We start from the raw sequence: 24,754 nt of genomic DNA, 5'->3' as shown, positions 1-24,754 counted from the left end.
AGATAATTCATTACATATCCATTTATTTTCAAATCATGTGTCACTACCCATTATTTTGTGTGTTATATATATAACGTTATCCTGTGACTGTATGTATTCCGTTACTCACGTTATCACCCATAAGTTACCAGGTTTACTCCGTTACCCTCCTCCCCCCCAGACACGTTACTTCGACCTTGGAGCCTCACTAATGCACCTGACAAAGAGGCAGTGACAGCCCAGCCGACGCCTCGCCCGTGGAAATTCCCGTAACATTTGAGAATAAAGTTTATTCCAGGCTTAATGTGGCGAGTGGCCCCCCAGCTGTGGTGGTGGGGCTCAGGGAGGTAATGGCGGGGGAACACTCCCCCTTGCTTTTATGTTCATTGCCAGGTGAAGTGGCTGTGGTGGGAGGGATACAGTAGGCCATGGTGTGGTGAGATATGACGGTGTGGTTGCGGCGGCCCGCGGGGCGCCATGGTGTGTGGTGGTGGTGATGATGGGCTCTGGTGTGGTAGGAAGGTTATGTGGAATACCGTGTGGTAGGAGGGTTATGGTAGACCATAGGATGGCAGGACGGTAATGGTAGAAGTTCATAACACACACACACACACACACACACACCAAGCACGGACAACATTCAGCCTCTCTCTCTCTCTCTCTCTCTCTCTCTCTCTCTCTCTCTCTCTCTCTCTCTCTCTCTCTCTCTCTCTCTCTCTCTCTCTAAGAGAAAACATTTCTCATTTGTATCTTCGTACGTGCAGTCATGATGCAGGAAAGTTGGCTTCCTCTGATATAATTATTATTAACATTATTATTATCATTATTATTATTGAGGCAGTGGTACTATTAATGGTAATGTTAATAGTAATAGAAATTATGATAATGATTATCATTATTATTATTATTATTGCTATTATCATTATTATTATTATCATTATTATTATTATTATTATTATTATTATTATTATTATTATTATTATTATTATTATCATTATTATTATTATCATTATTATTGTTATCATTATTATTATTATCATTATTATTATTATTATTATTATTATTATTATTACTATTATTATTATTATTATTATCATTATTATTGTTATTATTATTAACCAGACTGGGTATTGTTCCGCATTTTCGCTGAGACAGACTGCCATTACTGAAACAAATGTCCATTAACAGTATGTTAATTGTTCATTACGAGGTTCCAGTAACGAATTAATTTTTGATACCCACCCGGTTATGTATTGTAGTAAAAAATGATTGTGCTAAATGCAGTCCTTGCAACCGCACACACACACACACACGCACGCACGCACGCACGCACGCACGCACGCACGCACGCACGCACGCACGCACGCACGCACACACACACACACACGCAAATGGTGCCTTACGGTCGTAGAACTTCCACCCCCTACTGTATAACTATCCTCTACAGTGCCGTGGGTTAGCGTTGCGACCCACCCGTCGTATGGGTCCGGGTACGATTCACGGTCGGGGCCAACCCAGCTCACAGTCAACCCAGCTGTTCATCGTCCCCTCTGGGACTGGTCGATCAGTGGTTACCAGATGTGGTCTATATATATATATATATATATATATATATATATATATATATATATATATATATATATATATATATATATATATAACTGGATATGTCAATCTGGGATACGTTCAACAACCATTCATTCATTCTCTCTTCCTGGTTCATGGCGGACAATAAAACAATGACAAATAACAAGTAACAACTTTGATTTCATTGTTGTTGATTACCGCCGTTGAAAAACCCCTGAGGTTAACAATGCCGGCGGCCATTTTTGACCCGTGGTCGCGTACTGGACTCGTGTTTACAAATATTTTCACCGACAACTTTGTTCTGGGTGTAGAATTTTTTTTTTGTGTGTTTTTTTTTCGAGTGTATGTTTTTTATTATTGCTTTGATTTATTTCCCTTTCAGGTTGACATGTATATACACTCGCACATGCGATTGTATTTACGCGTTTGCATTCGAATACTTGTATATTTACATACATGACGAGCCTCCGTGGTGTAGTGGTTAGCGTGGCGATTCAATAATTTCCCGGGTCCATGTTCGAATCCCTGACAGGATGGACAGCCAGACCCATACTTGATTGCCTTTTCCTGCTTTAGCGAGGTAGCGCCAGGAAGAGCTGAAGGAAGGCCGCATTCGCTCACATCCATTCCCTTGCTGCTATATGTATTGCACCCTCTCCGCAGCCATACCCCACAGACCTTTCCATGGCTTACCCCGGACGCTTTACATGCCCTGATCTAGTCCATTGACTGCACGTTGACCTCAGTATACCACATCGTTCCAATTTACTCTTTCCCGTGCAAGCCTTTCACCCTCCTGCATATCAGGCCCCGATCGCTCGATTCTTTTTTTACACTCCACTCTTCCATCTCCAATGTATAGTGAGCCCCACCTTCGCACGACGCGCAGTGTTCTGTAGAATCCTGAGCCTCGGCTTCTGAAGTAACCAATGGTTGGTTCCTTTGCTCACTAGAGGCTCGTACAGGTGCCAGAGGTCACTTGCGACTCTAACACGCTTTTGAATGAGTCAGGAAGATTCGCCCACCCAGAAAAGGCGAAGAGCATGTAGGACGTACACTTCACTCCCCTCTTTCAAAAGCGGGCCTCACTTCCCCCTGCTCAACACAGCTCAAATAAACGAGACTTTGTGGGGGTTCAGGTGGCAATACCGGCCGGCCCTTGTATTTGGGTACACCAGGCGTGGGGCCGTGTGGAGTGTGACTGTCAACTTAGTATTGTTATCAGAGGAAAAGCTGAAGTTACAGACACTGTGCAAGTTACAGGGCAATGTGCAAGAGACGGATGAACCAAATGAGTAGTCGTTAAAAATATCGGGCGGATTTAAATGGAAAGCGACGAGCCAAGATTTAAATGCTCCCTCCTCCTCCTCCTCCTCCTCCTCCTCCCCCCGGGCGGTCGCTCCCAGGTTTACATGTTCTTGACGCGGCGGCCGCCGGGCTGTGATGATGCTTGGGTTGTCAGGCGGGCTAGAGGTAATTATGCCGATATTCCAGATTTTGCCGTGATGTCGTCGTCACTTGGGGAGCTAAAGGATATTTGGCCATACGATGCTCTCTCTCTCTCTCTCTCTCTCTCTCTCTCTCTCTCTCTCTCTCTCTCTCTCTCTCTCTCTCTCTCTCTCTCTCTCTCTCTCCACATGCATTCCTCCGTCCAGTCCTTGTATCTCTCTAAGGGAATCCTTGTGCAGTGATTGTGACACACACACACAGACACACACACACACACACACACACACACACACACACACACACACACACACACACACAGGTTGCTAATGCCAGTTAATTGGACCTACAATGACAGTCCATTTCTCCTGCTGGCAGATCCAATCCGCACGCCATGCGTGTTGGCAACACTGACAACATCCATGCATTAGATGCCTCAGTGGTGTCAGGAAACTAAAGGTGGCGTCATAGTGTGGCAGAAGGCTGGCTACAGGTGGTGTCAGACTGGTCGCAGGAAGCTACAGCTGGTGTTAGTGGGTAGGGAACTACAGGTGGCGTCACGATGGTGTTAGGTAATGACACGTGATGTCAGATTGGAGTAAGGAAAGGGGTCAGGTGGTGGGCGTTAGGGAAGACATGGAGAGGAAAAGGTTGCCACAGCTGAGCAATGTAGGGAATGAAATAGACATCAAAACGGCCCATACCTGAGCTAACAGATTCCCTGTATAGCGACAGTAGCTCATGAAAGCAACATACCTTCAAGAACTACACATCAGTAAATGAAACTTACACAGAAGAGAGGCACGGGTGTAAATTTATCAGTTCACATTCACCAATCGGGTCAAGAATGAGGTGGGAGTCATGCAGGGGTGACTTAGGGCGTGGTGGCCCTGGGCTGGCCCTGAGGTTGACAGGGAAAACCTGATAAATAATGGGGAGAGCTGCCACGCCCACTGGGGATGTTCAAAGGGCGTGTCACCCAGGGGCGCCCGCGCCCCCCTCCACCTCCGCCGGAAGTACATCAGCAGGAGCAGCAAGTAATTACTCAGGTCCTCTCCCCCTCCTTTTGACACACACACACACACACACACACACACACACACACACACACACACACACCGAGGGAGCAGTAATAAATCCGATCCTTATGGCGTTAAGGCGACGTCTTGTTTACACAAGCTTACCCCAGGACGGCCTTTTATTACAGTGTAAACGACGGAAATACTCTGTGTAAATCACCACTTGAAGAAAAGTATGATAGATGGGTCACACACACACACACACACACACATACACGCACACACACACACACACACACACACACCAGTGTGGGGGAGGGTCAGAGGTTAATGAATTTAAACACTGAGAGAATTGACGTAAATTTGAATGAAAAAAATGTGTTGATTTTTTGCAAGACACCTGTAAAATTCATGTCTCATATCAAATATAAGAAAAAAAAGAAATGGTAATTTTTAGAAGCACTTGAAAAAATTTACAGTTTTCTAGATAAATGAGAAATTTTTATGACCGATTTTTTTTTTTATAAACACTTGATATCTCTGCGTTTTTCAAATGATACATAAGAAATCATACGATAAAAATGTAGAGGCTGGACAGATTACACAACTCTGAAATTAATCATATCAACTTTTCCGACGTAATATGAAAAAAAATCTGAAATATTCACACAAATTTTGAATCATATTTACAAATTTTGCCTCAGTTTATAGCGATAGATCCTAAGAAATTGCATGGTGAACAATAAACTTGGGAATTACGAGTTCAAACTGGTTTAATACAATTATAAACGAGGGGACGAGACTGGCTTGATGTACATGAAGGGGTAAAACCATTTTGTTGTTCTGGCATCAGATGAGAGAGGCTTCATAACCTGGCTTGATACACGCGCCACGAGGTAACACTGTAGGTTTGACGGACCTTGAATTTGAAAGGCAATTGTGTGGCGGTGTAGAGGTTGTTGTTGTCTTTATTGTTGTTGTTGTTCATTGAAAGAAACTACAGAGAGCCTCATGTGGGGGGTGGGAGGGGGTTGGATTAAGAAGGTCCTTAGCCTCTAGCTTACCATTTCCTGCCTCTCTCTCTCTCTCTCTCTCTCTCTCTCTCTGGACTCACGCATGCACGTGCTTGGTGCAGGATGTCATGATCGCACCGCGAGCCATGGCCGTCAGTTATTAATGGAGGAGAGAGGCGGAGGTGGCCCCCTGGGGAACGTCCATTTCCTAGGCTGACGGTCTCCCTCCCGGGTCCAGAATGGACTCTCCCTTGGTCTTAGTTCCCTTCCTCAGCAAGGGTCCTCCCCCACAGGTCCAGAATGGACTCTCCTCCGGTTTCGTTGCTTCTTTTCCCTGGAAAATAATTCCTTGATCCTAATTTATGACGTCCTTTTTCCTTCTATTTTTACTCTTCCTTTCTCCCATTTTTATCTTTTGGCTCTTCCGCTCCTTCTCAATCCTCTCATTTTCGTATTTTTCTTTTTTCTTTTCGTTTTGCTTCTGCCTCCTCTTCCTCAACTAATTTCTCGCATCTCTTCATTCTCTGCTTTGCCGCCAATTCCTCTGTTTTCTTATATCTTCTTTATTCCTTTCTGTTAATTCTTCCATCACTCTCTTCTATTTTCTATGTCTAGCTTTACCTTTCTTTCCTCTTGTTCACTGTCATCATCACCATCCTCCTCCTCTTCTTCTCCACTCCGCGCCATTATCATCACCATCATTATTTCTCATCGTGCGTGTCCTCATTTCCCTCTGCCACACTCTCCACACTTCTCCTGTTTTCCATAAAGATCTCTTTCCCTCGCCCTTAAGGAGACACCTACCACCTCGCCTTGGTCCTGGTACCCACCCCTCTGGTGGCCCTGGTTCTGGTACCCCTCTGATGACGCTGGTCCTGGTACCCACCCGGTGGCCCTGGTTCTGGTACCCACCTGGTGGCCCTGGTCCTGGTACCTGGTGTCTGTGGTCCTGGTACCCCCCTTCGATCATCACTTGGCTGGGGATGGTGTGGTAGCTTTCCCCCGGACCTGAGGTCCAGGTGATAGTTACAGAGAGTGGCAGGACCGAGGATGTTCTTGATCATTTCCTCACTTTTTTTCTTTCTCCCTGTAGCCCTTGTTGTGTTGGGGGATGGGAAGGGCAGACCAGAGATGGGGAGGGCAGTCGGGAGGCTGGGGGGGGGGGATATGATAATGAATGCTGAGTGAGTGTATTCTTGAGGTGTCTTAACGAAGATTTCAGAGGCGACAGCTGGAGGATCTGATTATGGCAAAGACTCGCTCCCTCCAGCTTATCGTCCAAGGTAACGCCGGGAGGCTCAGCAGATTGCGCAACCTGGGGGAGACTGGGGTCCGGTGAGGCAGAAGTGTGGGTGGTGGGGGAGCACGACTCCGGAGGTGAGACATGACCTGCTTCACTGGGGTCTTGGTTTAGGTGATGGTGACGTGGTTGGCGGTGGTCCAGCTTTACAAATTGTTAACAATGTTCTGATGGGCGATATGATCGAGAGAAGTGTTGCTGTCACGGCTGACGCCGGTGATGAAGTCGTGGACGCGAGGCCATCGAGCACGTGCATCCGTGTGTGCAGCAGCTATACGGATGAGTAAACACAAGGGCTCCATCCCCGTGATCTGTTGGGCGGCCACAGGTGAGGGACTGGAGAGGTGGAGATGGCCCATCGGAAGCGTCCAGCCAGACGACGCTCACTGAGGAAGTCTGCAAGCCATGGCACGAGACTCTACCGTAGCCCAAGGTTAATGGTGTTGCTGATCATCATGCTGTGGTCGAGTAGGTCTAAAGCTTTGGGTGAAGTCATCGAAGGTGGGAACCACAGAGGTCTTGCTTCTCCCTAGGTTGCGACAGATAAAGCCCAGCCGGAAGCCGACGAGACAATGGTCGGTTGAGGAGGTCTTCTTCACACTGTCCAACTGCTGAGGGACCGCAGACCTTGCAGTGGCTACGTAAGCCCTGTTAAGAACAAAACTTTTCACTGAGGAAGTTGGGAGTGGGACTGAAGACAGTCGGTCGGAAATCTCTGGGAGGTTGTGGCCTTGTTAACTCTTCGGCACTGGGGAAGCATATGTTGTCTTCCAGTCAACGAGGGGCATTTTGGATGGCGGAGGAAAGCGCTGATGATGGAAGAGAGGAGCGGGTTTGACCAGCTCCTGGAAGAACTCCTTGAACTATATCACAAATAAGTCGGTTTGGCGAAGCGCATCACGTTGAGGCTATGTAGCTGTCTAGTACCTTGGTGTACTGACTGTCTCAAGTGTGCTGGGGTGGGAGGTGGTGTCAGGCTGGGGGAGAATCTGGCATATGGTGGCGTGGCTGAACCGATCACCTCATCCAGTTTACTATACCAGTGGCTGATGGCGGATTGTCCTGGGTGTTGTGGCCCCGGTAGGGTAATAAGATTTCTTCGTTGTGTCTACTGCATCACTTACTATATAAAGGTTAGTTGCTCTTGGTGTGGTAGAAGATCCGATCTGGTTGCTATAGTACTCTCATACTGGTGGATGTATTATGACGGTCTTAAACACACTGTAACATGATCCTCGACATAACTACCACGGATCGTACATGTAGTTAGTGAAACCAGATTATTTCGTAGGTTTAGTGAGTTGATGCGTTGAGTGCACTCCGAGAGAGGTTAGGTTGGACCATGTGCCAGAACCAAAGGTGGCCATGTGAGGTGGGGAAGGACCGCCACGAACCTTCTGATGTCTTAATGTCATCTTCTTGTGGTCAGTATGTGGTGGAAGAAGATGAGTCTCTCAGTACCTTCTGCTCTGGAAGCGTTCCAGGCTCAAGCAGAAGCAGCAGTTCTTGTGTCGCCAGAGCCAACAGGGGAAAAGAACGAGTTTCCAAAGATTAGTTTCGTGAGGGAGAGAACAAACACACACACACACACACACACACACACACACACACACACACACACACACACACACACACACACTCAATGAAAGTTAAACTGTCAATAATGTTGAAGATCGGGCTGGCGGCCGCCCTTGTCCCCAAAAGTGTCACGGACAAGAAAGTTTCTGACAACGGTTCAGTTCAGTTCGGTTCGGTTCGGGTCGAGACAAGCTGATGATACAGGGAAGTTTGATCATCGTGGGAAATAATGTGATGGGTGGAGGGAAGGTGAGGGGTAGCAGTAGCAGCCCCAGACACTGACTTCATCCGTGAGGGAGGAAAGGAGAGGTGGAGGGAAGGGGAGAGGAGAAACTTGGGCTGTGTCGTGTTGCTGTCTGGGAATGAATCCAGACGACAAATGGCTTATCCCTTGTCTTCGGCGAGATATGGAGGCGGAAGATGATTTTGAGATTATAACAATTCGAATTATCGGTTTGTGTGTGTGTTTCTTTTTTTTTGTCGTTGTCATCATCATCATCTTGAAACCTCAGTGTAAATCATTTCATATATATATATATATATATATATATATATATATATATATATATATATATATATATATATATATATATATATATATATTGATTATCAGTCACCGACCTTTCAGGTCAGATTGGAAGTTATACCATTATATATATATATATATATATATATATATATATATATATATATATATATATATATATATATATATATCTGAGGGGTCGTGCCATCGTGCTCAAGGGTCGTAGCGCCATGCTCAAAGGTCGCACTATCGTTCTTAAGATCTTTAAGATCCGCAAACATATTGCTGCAGGGGTCGCACCGTCATGCTCAAGAGACCAGGGGAAATCGAGAGAAATACCCGTTTGTTTCGTCCCTCAGCCAGTCCTTAGGAACTCTCTCTCTCTCTCTCTCTCTCTCTCTCTCTCTCTCTCTCTCTCTCTCTCTCTCTCTCTCTCTCTCTCTCTCTCTCTCTCTCTCTCTCTCTCTCTCTCTCTCTCCAAGAAAGAGGAATAAGCATCAATGTCTCACTATAGAATGTACCTACAAGCATCAAACCTGCCACACGGACTGAGACCATTAGGATCTTTTATCAGACAGATACTGTAGAGATATGATGATATAAACGTGACGTTCTTTACTCGTCGGAATGAAGTGGAGGAGATCTGTTATATGGCATAGATTTCGTCTCAAAGATATATTGGCATATCTTCTGTCCACAGTGGCCCGACAGCGACCCAGATATATATATATATATATATTTATTTTTTCAATCCGACACACACATCAGTGAAGGCAAGAAATTAATGTTTGTGTCAGAGAAATAAATATACACAAGTCTTGCCGATAGACGAAAGTGTTATAGGTATAATTCTTATTTATGGAAGTAGTTCATGGAAAAATGGTTGAAGCAAATCATGAAACTACTTCATTCATGAAGAGAATGACAACGGGATCGAAGTGTTAAGTGAGTGAGAAAAGATGATAAGCTAAGACAAGGAATATTTTCTTGAGGTAAACTTTTGTTTCGTTTTCGTCGTTGGAAACAAGTGTCACTTTTTGGCAACGTGTGCAGAAGTTGCCAGACACTGTCGCCTATCAAACCCGAGCCAACCGGACACACTCGTCCTACACACCACATAAAGACGTCTGGAGGCAACCCTTTGAGACATTGTGGTGGTGTTGTGGTGGTGGTTGTGGTGATGTGGATGGTGTTTGTGGCTGTGGTGGTGCATGGGTTGTAAATATTGAATGTGTGGAAAGATTGCTGTATATTCCCCGATGATTTTATTTTTTCAATCAAATAATTTTACAATTTTTCGTAATGACGTGAAGGATAAATTCGAACAATTAAGAATATGGATGATTTTATTCGCGTTTGGTTTACAGCCATAAGTGGATTACATTGGACGTAACTACAAATTTTCTCTCTAAAATAGATTCACTGTTGACAATTTCATTTCTTTTTTTCATTATATTTCCTATTTATGTATTAGCACAAGAGGTAATCTAATGACTTGAAACATCGGTTTTTGATATATATATATATATATATATATATATATATATATATATATATATATATATATATTTTTTTTTTTTTTTTTTTTGCTTTGTCGCTGTCTCCCGCGTTTGCGAGGTAGCGCAAGGAAACAGACGAAAGAAATGGCCCAACCCACCCCCATACACATGTCTATACATACGTCCACACACGCAAATATACATACCTACACAGCTTTCCATGGTTTACTCCAGACGCTTCACATGCCCCGATTCAATCCACTGACAGCACGTCAACCCCGGTATACCACATCGCTCCAATTCACTCTATTCCTTGCCCTCCTTTCACCCTCCTGCATGTTCAGGCCCCGATCACTCAAAATCTTTTTCACTCCATCTTTCCACCTCCAATTTGGTCTCCCTCTTCTCCTTGTTCCCTCCACCTCCGACACATATATCCTCTTGGTCAATCTTTCCTCACTTATTCTCTCCATGTGCCCAAACCATTTCAAAACACCCTCTTCTGCTCTCTCAACCACGCTCTTTTTATTTCCACACATCTCTCTTACCCTTACGTTACTTACTCGATCACACCACCTCACACCACACATTGTCCTCAAACATCTCATTTCCAGCACATCCATCCTCCTGCGCACAACTCTATCCATAGCCCACGCCTCGCAACCATACAACATTGTTGGAACCACTATTCCTTCAAACATACCCATTTTTGCTTTCCGAGATAATGTTCTCGACTTCCACACATTCTTCAAGGCTCCCAGAATTTTCGCCCCCTCCCCCACCCTATGATCCACTTCCGCTTCCATGGTTCCATCCGCTGCCAGATCCACTCCCAGATATCTAAAACACTTCACTTCCTCCAGTTTTTCTCCATTCAAACTCACCTCCCAATTGACTTGACCCTCAACCCTACTGTACCTAATAACCTTGCTCTTATTCACATTTACTCTTAACTTTCTTCTTTCACACACTTTACCAAACTCAGTCACCAGCTTCTGCAGTTTCTCACATGAATCAGCCACCAGCGCTGTATCATCAGCGAACAACAACTGACTCACTTCTCAAGCTCTCTCATCCCCAACAGACTTCATACTCGCCCTTCTTTCCAAAACTCTTGCATTTACCTCCCTAACAACCCCATCCATATATATATATATATATATATATATATATATATATATATATATATATATATATATATATATATATATATATATATATATATATATTGTCTGGATTCTTTGTTTATAAAGCACCATGAACCATGGAGTGGTTCGACTCCTAAGGTCATGAACCATGTAGTTGTTCACCCCCACTCACACCGTGAACCGTGGAGCGGTTCAATCCCCAGGACCGTGAACCATGGCACGGTTCGTTGCGGTTCAGTATCCCTGATGCGGTTGTCTTTTAACCGTAACTAATTCCTCCCCCCTCCAAAAAAAGAAATCTTAAGATAGAAGTTCATAATGAATGCAGAGATATTAAACTCCATAAACTGAAGAAAGAGATATCGTTCCTCACTTGTTATCTGAGTGAATGAAGCCATCATGACCTCTTCTTTCATTCGGGAATGATAGCACATTAAATGGCAAAAGAAAAAAAGATATATGAGAATGATACTTGCATTATAAGAGGACGTGGGGGACCTGTGGGTGTAGAATGGATACTTGGTGGGGTCGCGCAGTAGGTCGGTCGTCCCTTCGTCAGTAAACTTGATGCATGTACTTTCCGACGCAGGAGAGAGAGAGAGAGAGAGAGAGAGAGAGAGAGAGAGAGAGAGAGAGAGAGAGAGAGTGAGAGAGAGAGAGAGAGAGTGCATCGAGCTTACCTACGTTAAGATTTGGCCTAAGAATTGGATGGCGCGAAGCTCTGACGACAAATTCGACAGAGGACGCAGGATTTGGGATTCGCAGGCAATATATATATATATATATATATATATATATATATATATATATATATATATATATATATATATGAAATCTTAAGGAAAACAGGACAGAAATGGCAGAGATGAGATCAAGAAGAGACAGTGGCTCCCTCCCTGGGGGTCATACGCGTCAAGAAGCTCCGTCGTGAATCACGTATCTTGATCCAGGATGTAATGGGAAGGATCTTGATGAAGAAGAAGAAGGAGGAGGAGGAGGAGGAGGAGGAGATATGGAAAAAAAAAAAGAAAAATGACACTCGGGGAGGAAGATAGGGAAGGGAAGGGGGGTGGGGGAGGTAGGGAGGAGGATGAACGAAGGTCGGAATTACAGGAAGACCTGATGGAAGGCGGGGCGCTCCAGGGGAGCTGGATGATAATGAGACGGTGTAGATTACTAGGAGGATAAAACTGATTTGGTGTCCACACGAGTTCGTCAGGAAGGTGGGGGAGGTCCGGGGGGCTCGGGCTCGTCGTCCAGGGGAGTCGTTGTTGGTCCTGGAGGCACAGGTGCGACGGAAGGAAACGACCGGAGATGAAATTAGCTGGAACAGAATCAAAGAGAAGGAGAGGCTGATGGGAGAAAAAAAAATACTCCGTAATGAGAGAGAGAGAGAGAGAGAGAGAGAGAGAGAGAGAGAGAGAGAGAGAGGGGGGGGGGGAACTGCCCAACACTAGTCAAACACCATGAGGGCAATACTGAGGGGAGGACTGGACAGCCTAATTGAGAAACAGGGAACGAAATATATATATATATATATATATATATATATATATATATATATATATATATATATATATATATATATATATATATATATATATATCCTCCCTGGGGATAGGTGAGAAAGAATACTTCCCACGTATTCCCTGCATGTCGTAGAAGGCGACTAAAAGGGGAGGGAGCGGGGGGCTGGAAATCCTCCTCTCTCATTATTTCTTTTTTTTTATTTTATTTTATTTTTTTTTTTTTTTTTTTCCAAAAGAAGGAACAGAGAAGGGGGCCAGGTGAGGATATTGCCTCAAAGGCCCAGTTCTCTGTTCTTAACGCTACCTCGCTAACGCGGGAAATGGCGAATAGTGTGAAAGAAAAGAAAAAAAAAGATATATATATATATATATATATATATATATATATATATATATATATATATATATATATATATATATATATATATATATATTTATATATATATATATTTTTCATGCTGAGTATTAGTCTAGGGCTGAAATTTATGTCGAGAGTACACTAAGGCCTATAGATAAGTGATAAATTCTCACTTTCGTCTCATCTGATATTATCCATTTCACGTTTATTGGGTGTATGTCGACTTGAGGAAGCAATGTGAGATATTTTCCGTGATCATTCATATATAGAAGTGTTCCGTTATGTCATATATCACTTTTCAGTCAAAAAGGTCGTTGGGCCAAAAAATAACCCTGACCTATTAGCTTCAATTTTTGGTATTTTTGTGAGGGTAATTGATTCGTTTGAAAACCTCAGTAGAAGGTCTACTCTTCATGCCGAAATCAAGTATGTAGTAGAAATATATGTTTGGGGCATTAAGGCATATAAAAAAGTAATTAGTGGTCAGTCTTTTTGAAGATTTTGTGATTATTTGGATCCCATTTACTAGGTATATGTCACCTTAGGGAAGTATTATGCGATACTTTCTATGAACATTTGACGTATATAAGCATTTCATTAAGTCGTATTTCAATTTTAAAACAAAAAGTTTTTTCGCTTGAAAAATATCCTGAACTATTACCTGCAATTTTTGGCAATTTTGTGATGGTGATGGATTTGTATGAAAACCTAAGTATAAAGGGTATTTATCATGCTGAATATGAATCTGGGATTGAAATATATGTTGGAATATATTAAGGCCTGTGAATAAGTAATTAACTCTTATTCTTTTCCAAGATTCTGTGATTATTTGGTTCATATTTAATGGGTATATTTTCACTTTGTGCAAGCATTGAGATATTATTTGTGATCATTTCAGATATAGAAGTGTTTCATCATGACATATTTCACTTTTAAAACAAAAAGTTTTTTTGGCCAAAAAATTCCCTGAACCATTACCTTCCATTTTTGGTATTTTTGTGAGGGTTATTGATTTGCTTGACAACCTCGGTATAAGGACTATTCTTCATGCGGAAATTAGATATGGAGTTGAAACATATGTTTGGAGACCTTTAAGCATAGAAGTGAATAATTAGTGGGTAATGTTTTTGAAGATTTTTTGATTATTCGGTTCACATTGATTGGGTATCTGTCACCTTAAGGAAGTATTATGTGAGATTTTCCATGATCATTTGAAGTATAAAAGCATTTCATTGTCATATTTCAGTATTAAAATAGTTTTTCGCAGAAGAAACACGTAAATTTTTTTATGACGTTAATAGATTTGCTTGGAAACTTCAGTAAATGTAGTATTTTTCATGCTGAGTATCAGTCTAGGGCTGAAATTTGTCGAGAGTACACTAAGGCCTATAAGTAAGTGATAAATTCTCACTTTCGTCTCATCTGATATTATCCATTTCACGTTTATTGGGTGTATGTCGACTTGAGGAAGCAATGTGAGATATTTTCCGTGATCATTCATATATAGAAGTGTTCCGTTATGTCATATATCACTTTTCAGTCAAAAAGGTCGTTGGGCCAAAAAATAACCCTGACCTAGTAGCTTCAATTTTTGGTATTTTTGTGAGGGTAATTGATTCGTTTGAAAACCTCAGTAGAAGGTCTACTCTTCATGCCGAAATCAAGTATGTAGTAGAAATATATGTTTGGGGCATTAAGGCATATAAATAAGTAATTAGTGGTCAGTCTTTTTGAAGATTTTGTGATTATTTGGTTCCCATTTACTAGGTATATGTCACCTTAGGAAGTATTATGTGATACTTTCTCTGTACATTTGACGTATATAAGCATTTCATTAAGTCGTATTTCGATTTTAAAACGAAAAGTTTTTTCGCTTGAAAAATATCCTGAACTATTACCTGCAATTTTTGGCAATTTTGTGATGGTGATGGATTTGTATGAAAACCTAAGTATAAAGGGTATTTATCATGCTGAATATGAATCTGGGATTGAAATATATGTTGGAATATATTAAGGCCTGTGAATAAGTAATTAACTCTTATTCTTTTCCAAGATTCTGTGATTATTTGGTTCATATTTAATGGGTATATTTTCACTTTGTTATCCCTGGGGATAGGGGAGAAAGAAAACTTCCCACGTATTCCCTGCGTGTCGTAGAAGGCGACTAAAAGGGGAGGGAGCGGGTGGCTGGAAATCCTCCCCTCTCGTTTTTTTTTTTTAATTTTCCAAAAGAAGGAACAGAGAAGGGGGCCAGGTGAGGATATTCCCTCTAAGGCCCAGTCCTCTGTTCATAGCGCTACCTCGCTAATGCGGGAAATGGCGAATAGTACGAAAGATATATATATATATATATATATATATATATATATATATATATATATATATATATATTTTTTTTTTTTTTTTTTCAAACTATTTGCCATTTCCCGCGTTAGCGAGGTAGCGTTAAGAACAGAGGACTGGGCCTTTGAGGGAATATCCTCACCTGGGCCCCTTCTCTGTTCCTTCTTTTGAAGAAAAAAAAAAAAAAAAAAATATATATATATATATATATATATATATATATATATATATATATATATATATATATATATATATATATATATATATATGAATGCCAGTTCCTTATTAAGAAGGACTGTCTTGTGTTTCCAATAGAGTTGGCCAACATATACCCCACGTTTACCGGATTATATCACATCATACCGCAGTAGGAGTATATGCCAGACAAAACCCGGGGTGTATATAACTCATATGCTGGAATTCATATATTCACTATTGCTCTTCCTGAGCAGCGAAGCTTCTCCGTTCTACAATGTCTGTCTTCAATATTTCGAAATGTTTTGCATATTTCACCTGTTTCCCAGGATTCCGCAGCCAGGCAGACGGTCACATGACATGACACACACACACACACACACACACACACACGTGAGCGAGTTAGGTTTCGGAATCAAAATAAGAACGTATATATTTCTCTCTCTCTCTCTCTCTCTCTCTCTCTCTCTCTCTCTCTCTCTCTCTCTCTCTCTCTCTCTCTCTCTCTCACACGAATGAGGGAGTGAAACAGAAATTTATCTTCACGTCTTCGAGAAGGTCTCCCTGTGTGTGTGTGTGTGTGTGTGTCAAGGAGGCGGGGTGGGTATGAGTAGGGGGTACATAACACGGCGATACCGCCTGGAGGATCAGGAACCAAACGACGTCATTTAAACGACGGGTCGTTCGTAGCGTGGTGGTTGGTGCTCCGTCTCACTCGACTCCGAAATTCCGGATCATTGGTTCGAAGCCCCGAGTAGCGCGGCGGCGGGTCGACCCCGATGACAGGGTAATTTTTCTTTTTTTTTTTTTCCATATCCTCTACTGGATGGTTTAACGTCCTGATCATGATGGTTTAACGTCCTGATCATGATGGTTTAACGTCCTGATCATGATGGTTTAACGTCCTGATCATGATGGTTTAACGTCCTGATCATGATGGTTTAACGTCCTGATCATGATGGTTTAACGTCCTGATCATGATGGTTTAACGTCCTGATCACGATGGTTTAACGTCATGGTCACGATGGTTTAACGTCCTGGTTTAAGCTCGCCAGCCATTGTTTTAGATTTTGGCTGTGATAGTTTGAGCTCTGGAGTCAAGCGGTTTCATCTTGTTGAGCAAGATAGTTGAACCTTGTTTGATGGTTTGGTGGTTATCTTGAGCACGGCCCTTGAGCACGAGGGTACGGTCTCTGAGCACGGCCTGACATCCTGGCAGGTGACCTGAAAATTGACGGTTCCTTTATTCTCCGAGTGATGATGACCTCCCAGGTCACAACCCGAACACCTGTTGTGTAGTTAGGTACTACGTCTGGCAGGGGACCTCTCCTGGGAGAGAGAGAGAGAGAGAGAGAGAGAGAGAGAGAGAGAGAGAGAGAGAGAGAGAGAGAGAGAGAGAGAGAGAGGTTCCTGTACCGTTTCTTGGAGACTGAGGACCATGTACCGTCCCTCATGATACTATAACACAGCGTACCGTCTCTCCCACAGTTCTGGTCGGTGTACGTACCGTGTGAGTCCCAGTACCTGAACACGGTACAGCTGCTGCTGGAGCAGATCGACGTGGTGAAGCGCATGATCGCGGCCAACCCCAGGGACACCGTCCTCGTCAGGTCCTCCGCAGGTGAGGCCACACTCCCCAGGGTAGGCCACACTCCCCAGGGGAGGCCACACTTCCCAGGGCAGGCCACATTCCCCAGGGCAGGCCACACTTCCCAGGGTAGGCCACACTTCCCAGGGTAGGCCACACTTCCCAGGGCAAGCCACACTCTCTAGGGCAGGCCACACTCCCCAGGGCAAGCCACACTCCCCAGGGTATAGGCCACACTCCCCAGGGCAAGCCACACTCCCCAGGGTATAGGCCACACTCTCCAGGGGAAGCCACACTCCCCAGGGCAAGCCACACTCCCCAGGGCAAGCCACACTTCCCAGGGTAGGCCACACTTCCCAGGGTAGGCCACACTTCCCAGGGTAGGCCACACTCCCCAGGGTATAGGCCACACTCCCCAGGGTATAGGCCACACTCCCCAGGGTATAGGCCACACTCCCCAGGGTATAGGCCACACTCCCCAGGGTATAGGCCACACTCCCCAGGGTATAGGCCACACTCCCCAGGGTATAGGCCACACTCCCCAGGGTATAGGCCACACTCCCCAGGGCAAGCCACACTTCCCAGGGCAAGCTACATTTCCCAGGGTAGGCCACACTTCCCAGGGTAGGCCACACTTCCCAGGGTAGGCCACACTTCCCAGGGCAAGCTACATTTCCCAGGGTAGGCCACACTTCCCAGGGTAGGCCACACTTCCCAGGGTAGGCCACACTCCCCAGGGTATAGGCCACACTCCCCAGGGTATAGGCCACACTCCCCAGGGCAAGCCACACTTCCCAGGGTAGGCCACACTTCCCAGGGTAGGCCACACTTCCCAGGGTAGGCCACACTCCCCAGGGTATAGGCCACACTCCCCAGGGTATAGGCCACACTCCCCAGGGTATAGGCCACACTCCCCAGGGTATAGGCCACACTCCCCAGGGCAAGCCACACTCCCCAGGGCAAGCCACACTCCCCAGGGTATAGGCCACACTCCCCAGGGCAGGCCACACTTCCCAGGGTAGGCCACACTCCCCAGGGTATAGGCCACACTCCCCAGGGCAAGCCACACTCCCCAGGGCAAGCCACACTCCCCAGGGTATAGGCCACACTCCCCAGGGCAAGCCACACTCCCCAGGGCAAGCCACACTCCCCAGGGTATAGGCCACACTCCCCAGGGCAAGCCACACTCCCCAGGGTATAGGCCACACTCCCCAGGGCAAGCCACACTCCCCAGGGCAAGCCACACTCCCCAGGGTATAGGCCACACTCCCCAGGGTATAGGCCACACTCCCCAGGGTATAGGCCACACTCCCCAGGGCAAGCCACACTTCCCAGGGTAGGCCACACTCCCCAGGGCAAGCCACACTCCCCAGGGTATAGGCCACACTCCCCAGGGTATAGGCCACACTCCCCAGGGCAGGCCACACTTCCCAGGGTAGGCCACACTCCCCAGGGCAAGCCACACTCCCCAGGGCAAGCCACACTCCCCAGGGCAAGCTACATTTCCCAGGGTAGGCCACACTTCCCAGGGTAGGCCACACTCCCCAGGGTATAGGCCACACTCCCCAGGGCAAGCCACACTCCCCAGGGCAAGCCACACTCCCCAGGGTATAGGCCACACTCCCCAGGGTAGGCCACACTTCCCAGGGTAGGCCACACTTCCCAGGGCAAGCTACATTTCCCAGGGTAGGCCACACTTCCCAGGGTAGGCCACACTTCCCAGGGTAGGCCACACTCCCCAGGGCAGGCCACACTTCCCAGGGCAAGCTACATTTCCCAGGGTAGGCCACACTTCCCAGGGTAGGCCACACTTCCCAGGGTAGGCCACACTTCCCAGGGTAGGCCACACTTCCCAGGGTAGGCCACACTCCCCAGGGTATAGGCCACACTCCCCAGGGTATAGGCCACACTCCCCAGGGTATAGGCCACACTCCCCAGGGTAGGCCACACTTCCCAGGGTAGGCCACACTTCCCAGGGTAGGCCACACTTCCCAGGGTAGGCCACACTTCCCAGGGTAGGCCACACTTCCCAGGGTAGGCCACACTTCCCAGGGTAGGCCACACTTCCCAGGGTAGGCCACACTTCCCAGGGTAGGCCACACTTCCCAGGGTAGGCCACACTTCCCAGGGTAGGCCACACTTCCCAGGGTAGGCCACACTCCCCAGGGCAAGCCACACTCCCCAGGGCAAGCCACACTCCCCAGGGTATAGGCCACACTCCCCAGGGTATAGGCCACACTCCCCAGGGCAAGCCACACTCCCCAGGGTATAGGCCACACTCCCCAGGGCAAGCCACACTTCCCAGGGCAAGCTACATTTCCCAGGGTAGGCCACACTCCCCAGGGCAAGCCACACTCCCCAGGGTATAGGCCACACTCCCCAGGGTATAGGCCACACTCCCCAGGGCAAGCCACACTCCCCAGGGTATAGGCCACACTCCCCAGGGTATAGGCCACACTCCCCAGGGTATAGGCCACACTCCCCAGGGTATAGGCCACACTCCCCAGGGTATAGGCCACACTCCCCAGGGTATAGGCCACACTCCCCAGGGCAAGCCACACTCCCCAGGGCAAGCCACACTTCCCAGGGTAGGCCACACTTCCCAGGGTAGGCCACACTTCCCAGGGTAGGCCACACTTCCCAGGGTAGGCCACACTTCCCAGGGTAGGCCACACTTCCCAGGGTAGGCCACACTTCCCAGGGTAGGCCACACTTCCCAGGGCAAGCTACATTTCCCAGGGTAGGCCACACTCCCCAGGGCAAGCCACACTTCCCAGGGTAGGCCACACTTCCCAGGGCAAGCTACATTTCCCAGGGTAGGCCACACTTCCCAGGGTAGGCCACACTCCCCAGGGTATAGGCCACACTCCCCAGGGCAAGCTACATTTCCCAGGGTAGGCCACACTTCCCAGGGCAAGCTACATTTCCCAGGGTAGGCCACACTTCCCAGGGTAGGCCACACTTCCCAGGGTAGGCCACACTTCCCAGGGCAAGCTACATTTCCCAGGGTAGGCCACACTCCCCAGGGTATAGGCCACACTCCCCAGGGCAAGCCACACTTCCCAGGGCAAGCTACATTTCCCAGGGTAGGCCACACTTCCCAGGGTAGGCCACACTTCCCAGGGTAGGCCACACTTCCCAGGGTAGGCCACACTTCCCAGGGTAGGCCACACTTCCCAGGGCAAGCTACATTTCCCAGGGTAGGCCACACTTCCCAGGGTAGGCCACACTTCCCAGGGTAGGCCACACTTCCCAGGGTAGGCCACACTTCCCAGGGTAGGCCACACTTCCCAGGGTAGGCCACACTTCCCAGGGCAAGCTACATTTCCCAGGGTAGGCCACACTTCCCAGGGTAGGCCACACTTCCCAGGGTAGGCCACACTTCCCAGGGCAAGCTACATTTCCCAGGGTAGGCCACACTTCCCAGGGTAGGCCACACTTCCCAGGGTAGGCCACACTTCCCAGGGTAGGCCACACTTCCCAGGGTAGGCCACACTTCCCAGGGTAGGCCACACTTCCCAGGGTAGGCCACACTCCCCAGGGCAGGCCACACTTCCCAGGGTAGGCCACACTTCCCAGGGTAGGCCACACTTCCCAGGGTAGGCCACACTTCCCAGGGTAGGCCACACTTCCCAGGGTAGGCCACACTTCCCAGGGTAGGCCACACTTCCCAGGGTAGGCCACACTTCCCAGGGTAGGCCACACTTCCCAGGGTAGGCCACACTTCCCAGGGTAGGCCACACTTCCCAGGGTAGGCCACACTTCCCAGGGTAGGCCACACTTCCCAGGGTAGGCCACACTTCCCAGGGTAGGCCACACTTCCCAGGGTAGGCCACACTTCCCAGGGTAGGCCACACTTCCCAGGGTAGGCCACACTTCCCAGGGTAGGCCACACTTCCCAGGGTAGGCCACACTTCCCAGGGCAAGCTACATTTCCCAGGGTAGGCCACACTTCCCAGGGTAGGCCACACTTCCCAGGGCAAGCTACATTTCCCAGGGTAGGCCACACTTCCCAGGGTAGGCCACACTTCCCAGGGTAGGCCACACTTCCCAGGGCAAGCTACATTTCCCAGGGTAGGCCACACTCCCCAGGGTATAGGCCACACTCCCCAGGGTATAGGCCACACTCCCCAGGGCAAGCTACATTTCCCAGGGTAGGCCACACTTCCCAGGGCAAGCTACATTTCCCAGGGTAGGCCACACTTCCCAGGGCAAGCTACATTTCCCAGGGTAGGCCACACTTCCCAGGGCAAGCTACATTTCCCAGGGTAGGCCACACTTCCCAGGGCAAGCTACATTTCCCAGGGTAGGCCACACTTCCCAGGGCAAGCTACATTTCCCAGGGTAGGCCACACTTCCCAGGGCAAGCTACATTTCCCAGGGTAGGCCACACTCCCCAGGGCAGGCCACACTCCCCAGGGCAAGCCACACTTCCCAGGGTAGGCCACACTTCCCAGGGTAGGCCACACTTCCCAGGGCAGGCCACACTCCCCAGGGCAGGCCACACTCCCCAGGGCAAGCCACACTCCCCAGGGTATAGGCCACACTCCCCAGGGCAAGCCACACTTCCCAGGGTAGGCCACACTTCCCAGGGTAGGCCACACTTCCCAGGGTAGGCCACACTTCCCAGGGTAGGCCACACTTCCCAGGGTAGGCCACACTTCCCAGGGCAAGCTACATTTCCCAGGGTAGGCCACACTTCCCAGGGCAGGCCACATTCCCCAGGGCAGGCCACACTCTCCAAGGGAAGCCACAATCCCCAAGGGAAGAAATGCTTCCCAGGGGATCGGAGACTCCGCAGGGGAGGGAACACTTTTATACGGAAGGGGTGGACGTCCCTACATACAGACATACATACATATATATATCGTCGTTATGACCATGTTTACACCTGTCCTTTGATGATATGCAGGTAACGCTCATCTGTAGTGTGTACTACAGCCTTTAACCTTTTCTAATAAGTTGGTCCACAGGCCATCAAGTGTGGCTTCTTTACCCTTTTGAGGACGATGGTACGACCCTTAGGTATGATGGATGACAGGGCCTCTGACATGACCCCTAAATGGTCGTATGTAGAGAGGTCTCGTAGCAGTGGTCGTCCACTTAGTCTCTGGGGGTGGTCGTCCACTTGGTCTCTGGGGGTGGTCGTCCACTTAGTCTCTGGGGTGGTCGTCCACTTAGTCTCTGGGGTGGTCGTCCACTTAGTCTCTGGGGGTGGTCTTTCACTTAGTCTCTGGGGGTGGTCTTTCACTTAGTCTCTGGGGGTGGTCGTCCACTTAGTCTCTGGGGGTGTCGTCATCCACCTGAGAAAAATCAAATGGAAGAAGAAACTTGGGTAAGGTGACGACGAAGTGTAAAATATGCTGCAGAGGACGAGCGAATGAGGAGGAAAAAAAATAGAGGCAAGATAAGATCATGCCAGGCCGAGATGAGAAGCAGTGGAAGGGAGACGGTAAGGGTGATAACCAGTTTAATAGACCATGAGGAGAGAGTCTTTATAGACTTTGGTTGTGATGAGGTGACCCCCACCAAAGATGAAGTGAAGAGGGTTGGTTATAGGCCATGATGTGCTTATAGGATCCCAGGCGAGTCTCTCACTCTCCTCCCTCCCTCCCACCCTCACTCTCTCTCTCTCTCTCTCTCTCTCTCTCTCTCTCTCTCTCTCTCTCTCTCTCTCTCTCTCTCTCTCTCTCCCTCACCCTCCCTCTCTCATTCCCGGCCAGCTAAACCGAAATTTCCTTTAGATTCTATGAACAGCAGCGCCACGCTGCGTCATGACGCCGTGAGATTCGTAAATGCATTTTTCTTATCCAGTTCCCGAGACAATACATCGTATCACTGGCGCTATTGTATTTTCCAAATGATTTATTTAAGTGTTTTTGTTGTTGTTGTTATTGTTGTTGTTGTTGTTTTTTCCTCTCTGGAGTCTTGACGTTCCAGATGAGGAAGGTATGTCTGATAGGAACCTCGGGCAAAACTTTTAAGACGAGGATGTTTCCAGTCTTATGTTCCAGCCAGACTTTGGACACCGGAGACAACTTGTGCTGGAGTGTTGCCCTGGCTGCTGCTGGTCGTAATGTTGTTTAGCTTCTGGTGATAGTGTTGTAGTGTTGTCTGGGTGGTGGTGGTGGTAGTGTTGTCTCGATGGTCGTGGTAGTGTTGTCTCGATGGTGGTGGTAGTGTTGCTGGGTGGTGGTGGTGGAAGTGTTGCTGGGTGGTAGTGTTGTAGTGTTGCTGGGTGGTAGTGTTGTAGTGTTGCTGGGTGGTGGTGGTGGTAGTGTTGCTGGGTGGTGGCGGTGGTGGTAGTGTTGCTGGTGGTGGTGGTGGTGGTAGTGTGCAGGTGGTAGTGTTGTAGTGTTGCTGGGTGGTGGTGGTGGTAGTGTTGCTGGGTGGTGGTTGTGGAAGTGTTGCTGGGTAGTGGTGGTGGTAGTGTTGTAGTGTTGCTGGGTGGTGGTGGTGGTAGTGTTGCTGGGTGGTGGCGGTGGTGGTAGTGTTGCTGGGTGGTGGCGGTGGTGGTAGTGTTGCTGGGTGGTGGCGGTGGTGGTAGTGTTGCTGGGTGGTAGTGTTGTAGTGTTGCTGGGTGGTGGTGGTGGTAGTGTTGCTGGGTGGTGGTGGTAGTGTTGCTGGGTGGTGGTGGTAGTGTTGTAGTGTTGCTGGGTGGTAGTGTTGTAGTGTTGCTGGGTGGTGGTGGTAGTGTTGTAGTGTTGTCTGGGTGGTGGTGGTAGTGTTGTAGTGTTGCTGGGTGGTAGTGTTGTAGTGTTGTCTGGGTGGTGGTGGTAGTGTTGTAGTGTTGCTGGGTGGTAGTGTTGTAGTGTTGCTGGGTGGTAGTGTTGTAGTGTTGTCTGGGTGGTGGTGGTAGTGTTGTAGTGTTGCTGGGTGGTAGTGTTGTAGTGTTGTCTGGGTGGTGGTGGTAGTGTTGCTGGGTGGTGGCGGTGGTGGTAGTGTTGCTGGGTGGTGGCGGTGGTGGTAGTGTTGTAGTGTTGCTGGTGGTGGCGGTGGTGGTAGTGTTGCTGGGTGGTGGTGGTGGTAGTGTTGTAGTGTTGCTGGGTGGTGGTGGTAGTGTTGCTGGGTGGTGGTGGTGGTAGTGTTGCGGGGTGGTGGTGGTGGTGGTAGTGTTGCTGGGTGGTGGCGGTGGTGGTAGTGTTGCTGGGTGGTGGCGGTGGTGGTAGTGTTGTAGTGTTGTCTGGGTGGTGGTGGTAGTGTTGTAGTGTTGCTGGGTGGTAGTGTTGCTGGGTGGTGGCGGTGGTGGTAGTGTTGTAGTGTTGCTGGGTGGTAGTGTTGTAGTGTTGTCTGGGTGGTGGTGGTAGTGTTGTAGTGTTGCTGGTGGTAGTGTTGTAGTGTTGCTGGGTGGTGGCGGTGGTGGTAGTGTTGTAGTGTTGCTGGGTGGTGGCGGTGGTGGTAGTGTTGTAGTGTTGCTGGGTGGTGGTGGTAGTGTTGTAGTGTTGCTGGGTGGTAGTGTTGCTGGGTGGTGGTGGTAGTGTTGTAGTGTTGCTGGGTGGTGGCGGTGGTGGTAGTGTTGTAGTGTTGCTGGGTGGTAGTGTTGTAGTGTTGCTGGGTGGTGGTGGTAGTGTTGTAGTGTTGCTGGTGGTGGTGGTGGTAGTGTTGTAGTGTTGTCTGGGTGGTGGTGGTAGTGTTGTAGTGTTGCT

General features: G+C 47.8%; 1 protein-coding gene across 1 annotated transcript in view; it reads left to right on the top strand.

Moving 5' to 3' along the window:
- LOC139754294 (dipeptidase 1-like) overlaps window positions 1-24,754 on the top strand; it is a 68,566-nt gene that overhangs the window by 26,417 nt on the left and 17,395 nt on the right. Inside the window, exon 4 of the mRNA XM_071671677.1 lies at window positions 17,009-17,161. Within this exon, the coding sequence (XP_071527778.1) occupies window positions 17,009-17,161 (153 nt within the window). The remainder of the gene's footprint in view (window positions 1-17,008; window positions 17,162-24,754) is intronic.

The sequence above is a fragment of the Panulirus ornatus genome, chromosome 16 (genome assembly GCF_036320965.1).
Source record: "Panulirus ornatus isolate Po-2019 chromosome 16, ASM3632096v1, whole genome shotgun sequence".
Classification (NCBI taxonomy): domain Eukaryota; kingdom Metazoa; phylum Arthropoda; class Malacostraca; order Decapoda; family Palinuridae; genus Panulirus; species Panulirus ornatus.
Note: the sequence above shows the minus strand (reverse complement) of the source record. Positions and strands in the feature narration are given on the sequence as shown.